The following is an 11,459-nucleotide window of genomic DNA, read 5'->3' on the forward strand; positions in this document are numbered from 1 at the left end:
AAAGGCCAGGATCATGGAGAGCATGGACTTTGAAAAGGAAGAGAAGCGCTATTGTGTCCGTGGGAAGCATGTGGCTATAATCTGCCTAGTTGTGGTGGTCTCTGCTGTAGCCGTGGGGCTTGGAGTGGGCCTAACGCGACCTGACACCTCTCCAACTCCAACTCCGCCCAAGCCTACCACTAGCCCTGAGCCTCCTCCGGCTGACAGAGGGCCCTGTAAGCCATCAAATCAAACCAACGGGGAATGGAAGAATTTCCGTCTGCCCACCTACGTGAAGCCTGTGCACTACAACCTGCATCTGGAGCCTGACCTGACTACCGACCTCTATACTGGGAGTGTGTCCATCAATCTGGAGGTCACCCAACCTACACGCTACCTGTGGCTACACATCCGAGAAACGTTTGTCAACAACGTTCCTAAGTTGGTGTTGAAAAATGGGCAGGATCAGAAGGATCTGGCAGTGAAAAGTTGCTTTGAATACAAACCACAGGAGTATGTGGTGGTAGAGGCTGTGGAGGAATTGGCAGCCACCAAGCCAGGCGAGGTGTACGTTCTTACCCTGTACTTCCAGGGCTGGCTCAATGGATCTCTGGTAGGCTTCTATAAGGTCACGTATGAGGAAAATGGAGCTACCAAGTAAGTTTTATGTGTTTGTGTTTGTCTGTATAAATGATTTTCTACTCTGTGTGAGACAGTAGGAAATAGGGTTCTTGTTTGAAGAATTTTCTTAAAGGTTTGGGATTATTCTCTCCTATTTAATGCTTTTTACAACTTGAACATAGCAAAAAGATTGAGACAATACTGGTTAAGGGTGCTGTCGATTTATGAGAACAGAGCTTCTTGACACAAAACTGTAGTTAAAGTTTACATAAATCTTTAACTTTGTATCTTGCTCTGTTGAAATGTATACTGCATATGCTCCTTTTACACATACATAGTTATAAAATATTCTGTCATATCTATGAAATATGAAGGGAAATGGAGGACTATCTATTTAAAATAGTGTGTTTTGTTGGGATAAAATAAATTTAAGTGCCATTGTGTATTAAATTAATCTGTGCATAACATTTCAAAGACAAAGAAAACACATTGTAGCCCCATCACAGCAATGCACAGTAATGCATTGCTGTGATGGGGCTACAATAATGACATTATTGGGCTTATTTTCCATGATTTTACAATATATCACAATATGTTTTCAAAGCACAGGTACAGTATAGAAAGCTACAATTGATAATGATGATTACAGTCCTGAATTGTGTTCATACTGCTGAAAATCAGGCATTCATTTCTTTTTCCAGAAAGATTGCTGCCACTGACCATGAGCCAACTGATGCCCGAAAATCTTTTCCTTGTTTTGATGAACCAAACAAAAAGGCCACCTACAAAATCTCCATCACCCATGATACATCTTACACAGCCCTCTCCAATATGCCAGTGGAGGTACAGTTATATTCAGCCTCAGTGCTTATGGGTGTAGAATCCCCTTTACAGAAGAATCATGGGTTTACAGGACCCTATAGATGGCTACACATAATGTATGGTATATACTGTACATTAATTTCAGCAAATCTAACAATAATGCTTTGTTTCTGTATGTATGTATGTATATATGGAGTTTGAGTTTACTCCCCTGTGTTTAATTTTAATTGGAGACAAAGGTTTCTGTGGCTTGAGTCTTATCAAGAATCTAAACGAGAGTGAGAGAAAGGAGTGAATGCTGTGAATGCAAATCCAGGAGCAATCCATCTTCTTCCCATGTCCTGTTGAGTTGGGAACATGACCCAAAAATAGAGGCTCATTAACCCACAGTCGCCTTTCTGTTCCAGGGCACCCCTGAAATACTTCCTGGCAATAAACTCAGAACCTCCTTTCTCAACTCTGTTCCAATGAGCACCTATTTGGTATGTTTCGCTGTGCACCAGTTTTCCTATGTGGAAAGAATTTCCGCTCGAGGGATTCCAGTAAGTATAAAACATTTTCTTTAGAAAAAAAAAAATTACAACTAACAACTGCCTTTTAGTTAGTATAATATACTGAAGATTGTGTGCGTCAAGTAAAACATTATGTGTCATCAGGAAAATCTAAATTGTAAAACTTTAAGTTGGCCGATGATTGTCTTTTCTAAATGAAAAAATGACACTTTCAACACATTCACTCACACAAATTAATGATAACATTGTGTAATCTGTTTTCTCTTCTAATGAAATCTGTTATTCTTTTCAAACAGCTGAGAATCTATGCTCAGCCTTTACAAATAAAAACAGCAGAATATGCCGCTAACACAACCAAAGTCATTTTTGACTACTTCGAAGAGTATTTCAACATGTCATACTCAATCGCAAAGCTAGGTATGTTATTGTGTTGCATAAGACTTATAAATGAAATCATACTGTAAGAAACAAAAAGTCAACATTTGATGTAAATGATTATTTTATTCTATCAGATAAGATTGCTATTCCTGATTTTGGCACGGGAGCCATGGAGAACTGGGGCCTGATAACATACAGAGAGACCAACCTCCTCTATGATGAGAATGAATCTTCCTCTTATAATAAACAACGTGTGGCTAGCGTTATCGCCCATGAGCTGGTTCACCAGGTAAAATATACAAGTGTATCATGGCAACTTTCATGGTTATCTATTGACTTACAAGATAAAATACAAGATAAAAGTAACAGTGCCGTTGGCTGATGGGATTAAGCAATGTTTTTTTGCAACAGATCAAACACCTTCAGAAATTTGTCAGTGAGTTATTCAGTTAAGATTTGTCATGGAAATCCTTGACTTTAACGTCAACCTTTTGTACAAACGTCTAGCATTACGGTAATCCATCACGTCATTTTATGATATACCTTATCATTATACCACCTGAGCTGTGCAATAAGGGCATAAAGTTGTCCATTAAGTTTCATGAACTGTTCAAAGTTGCGGGAATAGCCACAATGACAGGTTATTTCCTTTCCTTGAATGAGGAACAAAGACGAATGAACAAAAGGTGAACTGTTTGTATTAATATACAGCATGGCCAGTATATACTTCTTGATCAAATATAATTTCTAATGTAAACCCCCCCCCCACATAATTACTATTCTCTAAGACACCTCCTCCTAGCATTCCCACAACTTGCTTGCCCTACAGCAAGTAAGTACTGAACAAAATATTGATCCTCTCACTCCCACCTACACAAATACTAACTCACACACTGAGGATTTTTAAAAGAATCCACCCTGTGTGATGATTTATCTTCCTCTTGCAGTGGTTTGGGAACATTGTGACCATGGATTGGTGGGATGACCTTTGGTTGAATGAGGGTTTTGCCAGTTTTTTCGAATACATCGGTGTTGAAAATGCTGAGCCTACATGGAAAATGGTGTGTTTTTTCTAGAAACTTGAGGCCTAATCTGTAAGAATTAACTTTACAGTTGTGAAAGCTTAAAAAATGAATACAAAAAAAACATTTTTATGTAAAACTTTAACAAAACATTTGGTTGTTCAACCAATCTTTCCATGGTGTTTAAAAGCGTGACATCATGATCATCAGTGATGTACTTCCGGTCATGGTGGATGATGCCCTTCTCTCCTCTCATCCAATCATTGTGGATGTGTCAACTCCTGCTGAGATAACCTCTGTGTTTGATGCCATATCCTACAGCAAGGTAATCTATAATAATGTAATTTCACTACAATATCACAATATAGTGCCCCACATGCATTGTGCTTCTGTAGTTTGACAGTATTACAGTAGACTGAATGTGCTGTCAGCTCAAATTAATAACTGTACTCCAGTAATGTACTATTTCAGTTGCTTTTAAACAACATACAATAAAGATACAGGGCAAAGCTAATAACAATATTAATGCTGGTGATTGTCATTGCTTGTTTATCCATTATGTATTGCAACAAGCAGTGTGTCTATGTACAATTGATGAGAGAGGTATGGTGTTTAATTATTGTGTCACATTCAAACTCCACTGAGTGCCACATCAACTTTTTTACTGCAAGTTTATACCCAATATTACTCTCTCATTATGTTCCTAGGGAGCTTCAATTCTTAGAATGTTGGAGGACTGGATGGGTCGAGATACTTTCAGAGATGGCTGTCGAGTAAGCAAAACATCAGATCAAATACACTAAACTTATTTGCCACTCTCATTGCATGGTGTACGTATAAAATGTTACACTAATCTTGAGTCACATATATTATGGCTACAGTATATAGTCATTGTGTTAGCTTCACATTAAAACACTTAGTCAAAATGTCAGATCAGATCACAGTACATCCATTTGTAACATGCCACGTAAGTATTTTATTATTCACCTCTTTAATAACAATGATAACAGTACTTTTTCTGTTTCCCTGAGCAGAAATACTTGAAAGACTATCACTTCATGAACGCCAAAACAAAAAATTTCTGGGATTCTCTTGCTGAGGTATGTCAGAGTTGTAATCCTTACAAACCCTTTCTCAAAACATACGTAATTACCCAAAAATGTTATGATAAGCCATTTTTAAATCTTTCTAAATGGTAATTTAGCTATTGAATTCACAATTATTATTATTATGAATTCGTTAATCACATGGTTTGTTTTGAATCAGTGGATCAATTAATTAAATCTATGTTTTTTTTTTTTTTTTAAGTGAAGCGATTGGGGTTGGCAATGTCATAGAGGAAAAAAACTAAAACATACTGAGTAAAATATCTCAATAAATAAGAATTTAACCTACATCTACAGTCCAACATTAGATAAAATAGTCTTTAGATGTTTTTCAATACACATTAGCCCATGCTCATATCTGCATGCTCCCGTTTGTACTCATACATGGAAAGGACACACTATACCAATCATCCCTCAAAATGTGTTTCTAATAAATGATCTTGGGTCATTTATTAGGATCATCTATATGGGTATTGTTATTTAGCACTGTCAGAAAGGTAGCTTTAAAATGTAACTTGCCACCTACTCAGCCTTTAATGCACTTTTGTTCATATTGTATCATTGTGTGTAAATTATACTGTAGGTAAGCAAGTTGCCAGTGGCAGAGATAATGGACACATGGACTAAACAAATGGGCTACCCTGTGTTGGACTTGGCCATTGTGGGGACTCAAGCCAGCCTCACCCAGAAAAGATTCCTTCTTGATCCTAATGCAGATGTTACCCAGCCCCCCTCACCACTTGGGTCAGCAATTCAGAAATCAAGACCCTGTTTGTGATTAAATATAGCATACATTTTGTTGTAATGTACATTTGATTTGAGGGCAAAACATATTCTGTACGGTTTATATTTTAAGGTGTAAATACATGTATGTTTTGTTATGGGTTTGATGTTCAAGAATCCAGCCAATGTATTTTTTTTTTTACAGATATAAATGGAACATACCTGTGACTTGGCACTCGGTGAATAGTGAGAAGAATATGTCAATTATGTTTGACAAAGATGCAACAGGTAAAAAAAATAATAATAATATAAGCATGTTATATATAGAGTGATATATATATATATGTATATATATATATCTCTATATATACATACATGTATATACTATATAATGCTTCACTTCCTATTTCAATGTGCAATATTAAACAATTGCAGTACATCGTTTTTTGTGCATTGTTAGGCAAAACCATTGATCTCTATTTTGCAAAAATATTTTTTGTCTCTCCTAATAACTTTACTATTCAAATTTAGAGTTGACTCTGCTAGACTACTCGATCAATACAGATGGACTCCTAAAGGTCAACAACGATCATATTGGATTCTATAGAGTCAATCATGATAGCAATATGTGGAGCACCATAAGTCAAGAACTCCAACGAAACCCCCTGGTAATTATATTGTATAAACTGAAAATATTCTTATCATAGATAAATCACATGTTTTGATTGTATTGCAGTCCATCACTGAGTACATTTAGAGGGATGAAGTGTAATATTTTATAGCGATTAACAACCTGTAAAGAAAGAGATTTTATGATGTCAAATTTGTATTGTAGCAGCACTGAATGCCAATCACTTAACATTACAGGTAGAAATCATTGTAATATATTTTGATTTTTACTAGGAGTTTGATGCAGCAGATCGAAGCAGTTACATTGATGATGTATTTGCTCTGGCAAGGTAGGCTGACAAACATGGAAACATTTGAAACAACTGAAACAGACAAACATTTTTGTCATAAATCTGTAGAAAGAATTAACAAACTTCAAGATTTGTTGTTATTTTCGTTTTAGGGCAGATGTTGTGGATTATGGCAATGCATTTAACCTAACAAAATACCTGAGTCAAGAGACAGAATACATTGTTTGGGATCGAGTGTCATCCTCCATTGCATATGTCAGAGACATGTTGTCAAGCGACAGTGTTCTCTATCCAAAGTTTCAAGTGAGTGTAATTAAAGATGAAAGAGAGGTTTAATTTACAATTGAGCAATGCCTTCTACTGAGCGAAATATCAAGCGACACTTTAGGGCTACTCAACTGTTTTTGCAGATCTGCATTAGAATACTTAATAATCCAGATTCTAATGAGTAGCTCATCTAATTAATAATATTTATTGACTATAACCATACACCATGAGTGCAAAGACAGTCATTCTTCTAGAGCATTTGAATAATTTCACGTCACTTATTTTTTTAACAGATTTTGTTCCGTGAGTACGTGCATGTCATTTCCAGGCGTCTGGGTTGGAATGATGTTGGAACTCAAAATGAGAGGTATGAGTGATAATTGGATGGGGGGAAAGGATCATATCGGATCACCTGTCCCAGGGTTGCCACAATTTCAAGACATTGTAACTGGTAATGTGTGTGGTATGTCTTGTTGTAATTCATTTTGATTCCCACAGGTTGCTGAGGGAAACCGTTTTAGGAATTGCTTGTCAAATGGGTGATCAAGAAATGCTCAGTAATGCGTCTGCTATCTTTGCTAAATGGATTACATACAACATAAGGTAAAATAAAATGAAAAATAATCTTATACAGATGTTATTCTGTATAATCACACTATGAGTATTGTAGGACATTCAGGGAAATACATTCCTATTGTACGTATCAAACAAATGATTTTATGATTACACAGATTCCTGGCATTACTATACTCTTTATATATTTTGGCAGGTATTCCAATAGTCATTGTTAATACATGTCTACTCATTTAGTGTGATATTCAATTTGGAGCACTGAGTATCACAAACATTATGAACGTGAAACTAGGGATTTACAACCCCCTCTGCCTCACTCAACATTGGTGTCAGTAGGTCATTAGCCATGATGACATTCAGAGATGCACCCATAGAATAAACTATTACATCCACAGCACTTCACTTGAGATAACCTTAGCTTAGTTTCTCTTATAGAGATATAAAAATGTGTAGAAAATGTTACAGCTCATCTAGAAAATAGGCTTGAGTACCACCGTTAGCAATTTAACCTCACATCCCTTTAACTGCAGTTGGAGCCGAATGGTACAATATGCTATTGTGGCAATGTATCATGGACAGTATTCACCTTGTCTTTTTGAAGTCTGATGTTTGACCCATAGAACCTTCATTGCTTTGTGGTCTTTTATCCTTTGGCAGTGTGCAGGTTAACTTACGTCTGCTTGTGTATCGCTATGGCATGAAGAATTCTGGCACAGAGAAAGAGTGGAATAAAATGTTTGATATCTACCAAAAAGCAACCTTGGCCCAAGAAAAGGACAAGCTTCTTTATGGACTTGCATCTGTTGAAAACGTCACTCTTCTTTACAGGTAAAGAACACATTTTCATTCTAAATGTTTTATGTCATGTTAACCCTCCTGTCTTAAGAAATACTAACATTTATTACCTTTCTGTCACAGTGACTTGGGGTCCAACTGATCTCATAACTCAACTAAAGTTTTGAATACAAAAGTGAAACAACATCAGCTGCTTAGTTAAGCTCTTTCTCTAGCATCCCCCAAAGATAAAGCTACAAATAAACGAATGCCAATGAGAACACATAAACTGCCCCATGGAAGTGTGTGAATTGGAATTTGGTGATTTCACTGATTTCAAGACAAAATCACAACCATATAATGTAAACACACACCTAATTCAAACCAAGACCCTATCAGTATTGATAGGGTTTATACTTTTTTGTGGCAGCTACACTGAAAATGATTTGAAATCCCCAAATTTAAACTCTTGGGGTTATTTTAGGAATCTACTCAGGAGGCCATGTACTGAGACTAATGTTTAAAATAATTTTCTTAGGTTTGAACATGATTTCAGGTCATTGTGACCCCAGGACAATAGGAGGGTTAATTCAACATTTGTCTCAGTTTAACTATCTATGTTAACATGCCATATTTAGGTTGTGTATTCAGCCTACAAACAATTATTTCCAACTGGTTAGTTAACTCAATTCTATTCCATCTGGTGCACTTTATTAATCCAAAAGAAATTCAAGAATGTATAATACTTTGACTTTATGCTAAGAGTCTGAGGATTCTGTGTGTTATCTTACAGGTTACTTGAGGCATCTAAAGATGAAAGTATTGTGAGGAGTCAGGATCTGTTCACTGTGGTCCGCTACGTCTCGCTGAATAAATTAGGCACAACTATGGCCTGGGACTGGGTCACCCTCAATTGGAACTACCTTGTACAGAGGTAAGCTAATATAGTAGTAGCTACTGTATAATACATTTTAATATAACCTTTTAAATATAGGCCATTTTATGTCAACCTTATTCAACATGCAAAACTTAGCTCAGCTGAAGACAGATCATCTGAATAGGTAATAATGCACACAATCATTGAGATTTTAAAGTCCAAGACAATTGTATCTGTAAGTAAATGTTTGTGTAAACTTATTTAGACACTGTGCTTCTTGATATGAGTGAGAAATCTTGATGCAAGTTGTGTTTGTTAATTCTCCTTGTCATAGATACACCATCATGTTGCGTATGTTAATTCACCTCGTCATAGATACACCATCATGTTTTGTATGTTAATTCTCCTTGTCATAGATACACCATCATGTTGTGTATGTTAATTCACCTTGTCATAGATACACCATCAATGACAGAAACCTGGGGCGTCTGCTGACCCGAATTAGCTCAACCTACAACACAGAACTTCAACTGTGGCAGGTAAGAATAGTTGCTGGTAACAACAATGTAGATGATATTCTACTATATACCCTAATTCCACGTGTCTAACAATCGATTAAGATTATGTTTTGTTGATGGTTCCTCAAGGTGTCGTATGGTGATGACATTGATACATACTAGTAATATATTTTCCCAAACTAACTACTAGATACTAAGTAACAAATCTTTGCTCACAGTCAATGGTAAAGTATCGCTGGCAAGGCTGTGGATTGTTTGCATAATCTTGTCTTTAACATCGGTTTATAGTTTATAGAGATAAATCCTCCAGACATATCTCTGTATTTAATTCATGTTGTAGTCAAGACTCAAAAAAGCCTTTGTATGTGATCATTTTATTAGATGGAGCACTTTTTTAAACTTACACCTAACGCTGGTGCTGGAGAGATGTCCAGGCAGCAAGCTCTGGAGACGGTGAGGAACAACATTGAATGGGTCAGGAGGAACAAGGAAGAGATCGGTGTATGGCTGGAAAGCATTGTCCCCTCATAATAATATTCTCAAATAAAAAACTGGATGACAAATTTTTGGGCCGCAAAGTGTACACGATGTGGCTAGTGTTGACCTAATGTTAAGTACACATTAGATTTATGTGACACAGATAGTGGTACTATGTCTCATGGTAATAACTTAGCCACAGCACAACTTGATTTCTTGTAATTTGCCAGAAAGGAAAATATATAAAAATATAGTTTAATTGGGTAGGTGGTTAATTTATGAGATAGTTCAATCATAGTTGATGTCAAAATACGTAATTCTAAAAAAGAAATTGGTTTGAACATTGGAATCACTCTCATTCAACTGTTCATCTCAAAACAGCCTAACAAAACACCAAAAGATTTAAGAGGGATTGTTGCAATAAGCGGATCATTGTTCTACAGTATTTATATGAATTAGGTATGCAAACAAGGTATTTGATGCATTTATTCATGTTTTTGTAAATACTGTTAAAATCATTACACATTATTGCACACATTAAATATGATTTACTTTATTGTCCTATGAGTTACATTGTACGGATTTATGTAAGAAAGGTTCATTTGTAAGTTCTTTATTTAAGAAACGTGCATTTGTAAATTGTCTCAGAAATCAGCTATCAACTATGACATTGTAGAATGTATGATTAAAGTGAAAACGCTTTCTTGTCATCAGTATATAAATGTATATATTATGAGGGACCAAAAAGGAAATCTATAAACGTATAAATATATTTTATAAAAGAAAAATAAATCTGTGCTCTCCATCCAATTCCAGGACCCTGCTTTCTTGACTTTTCCTAGATATGTTTTATCACCCAGTTGTTTCGAAAATCACACCAGGAAAAGCTAGTTGAAAGAAATGTCTATAAATAAATATTTCCACTGTGGCCTGCCACTGCGAGAATACTCGTTGCCCTGGCGACATCTGCAGTCCTCATGCTTCCTTGCAGCATGCCTAAGGTACTAACACGCAGATGAACAGGAACCCTGGCCATCTTTCTTTTTGTGTGAGTCAGCTGAAAGCAGTAAGCTATCAGTGTTGTAAGTGCATGTCCATTAATTGTTTATGGTTCATTGAACAAGCATGGAAAACATTGTTTAAACCCTTTACAATAAAGATCTGTAAAGTATTATGGATTTGCACAAAATTATCTTTCAAATACAGTTTCTTGAAAAAGGGAGTTTATATATACCATTACCTGGTACCCTGAGTTTTTTGGGGAAGCTTCTCTTTCTTGGTTACAAGCCAATACCAAATAGTTTGGATACCAAAAGGTGACGAGAAAAGCCTGCAGACAACTGATTGGTCAGTGAGAAATGCGAAAAAGGGACAGCCCGCACAAATGTCTACTTCACAGCGGCCTATGATGGCAGCTCCATTTCTTTCTCCCACTCCCCTCTCTTCCTGGACCTCTTGGTTCAGCCTAATAAGATAACTGAGATCTTTGGCCGAGTGCTCACATTTTCACCTCCGTGAAAACATGCCCCCAGGAAGTTGACCTTAGTAAGGGTGATGCTCTCCAGCATCCTCACAAGCATAAAAAGCTGAACGATTTATTCAATCTTAGCTTATTCCACACACCTCTTCAAAAGTAATTGGAGATCATTTGATTTCAAGCAATCCATAACCCTCCTTTACTTTGACTAAACCTGTAATTAAAGGTGTCTGAAATATAATAATTACTTATTCCACCAGTTTGAATAGACAAAACAACCCCTTATCCTGTCTGGTGTCAACATGTTTACTGCAATGAGCAAGGAGAAAAGAAAGCCATAAAATGTTCTAAGCATTAACAATCTCAAGGCTACATCTTGAGACATTTAGAGACATTGATGTCACCATGTCCAT

General features: G+C 36.4%; 1 protein-coding gene across 1 annotated transcript; it reads left to right on the forward strand.

The window, feature by feature from the left end:
• The first annotated feature begins 6 nt into the window (after nt 1-6).
• On the forward strand, nt 7-10,324 carry enpep (glutamyl aminopeptidase). The gene is made up of 20 exons (XM_067243278.1): nt 7-636; nt 1,302-1,443; nt 1,830-1,964; nt 2,231-2,351; nt 2,447-2,601; nt 3,260-3,373; nt 3,525-3,659; nt 4,042-4,107; nt 4,369-4,434; nt 5,024-5,184; nt 5,369-5,451; nt 5,695-5,831; nt 6,067-6,122; nt 6,236-6,386; nt 6,644-6,717; nt 6,849-6,953; nt 7,581-7,751; nt 8,491-8,631; nt 9,032-9,113; nt 9,474-10,324. Exons 1-20 carry the CDS (start codon nt 14-16, stop codon nt 9,621-9,623), a joined length of 2,868 nt encoding a protein of 955 aa, XP_067099379.1. The 5' UTR covers nt 7-13; the 3' UTR covers nt 9,624-10,324.
• The last annotated feature ends 1,135 nt before the right edge of the window (nt 10,325-11,459 follow it).

Source organism: Osmerus mordax, chromosome 9 (assembly GCF_038355195.1).
Source record: "Osmerus mordax isolate fOsmMor3 chromosome 9, fOsmMor3.pri, whole genome shotgun sequence".
NCBI classification, from domain to species: domain Eukaryota; kingdom Metazoa; phylum Chordata; class Actinopteri; order Osmeriformes; family Osmeridae; genus Osmerus; species Osmerus mordax.

Excerpts from the sequence above, each read along its gene's own strand:
- enpep (XM_067243278.1), top strand. The coding sequence starts at position 14 with ATGGAGAGCATGGACTTTGAAAAGGAAGAGAAGCGCTATTGTGTCCGT. Across the intron at positions 3,374-3,524 it reads CTGAGCCTACATGGAAAATG|CGTGACATCATGATCATCAG; the intron begins GTGTGTTTTTTC and ends GGTGTTTAAAAG. Across the intron at positions 7,752-8,490 it reads AACGTCACTCTTCTTTACAG|GTTACTTGAGGCATCTAAAG; the intron begins GTAAAGAACACA and ends GTTATCTTACAG.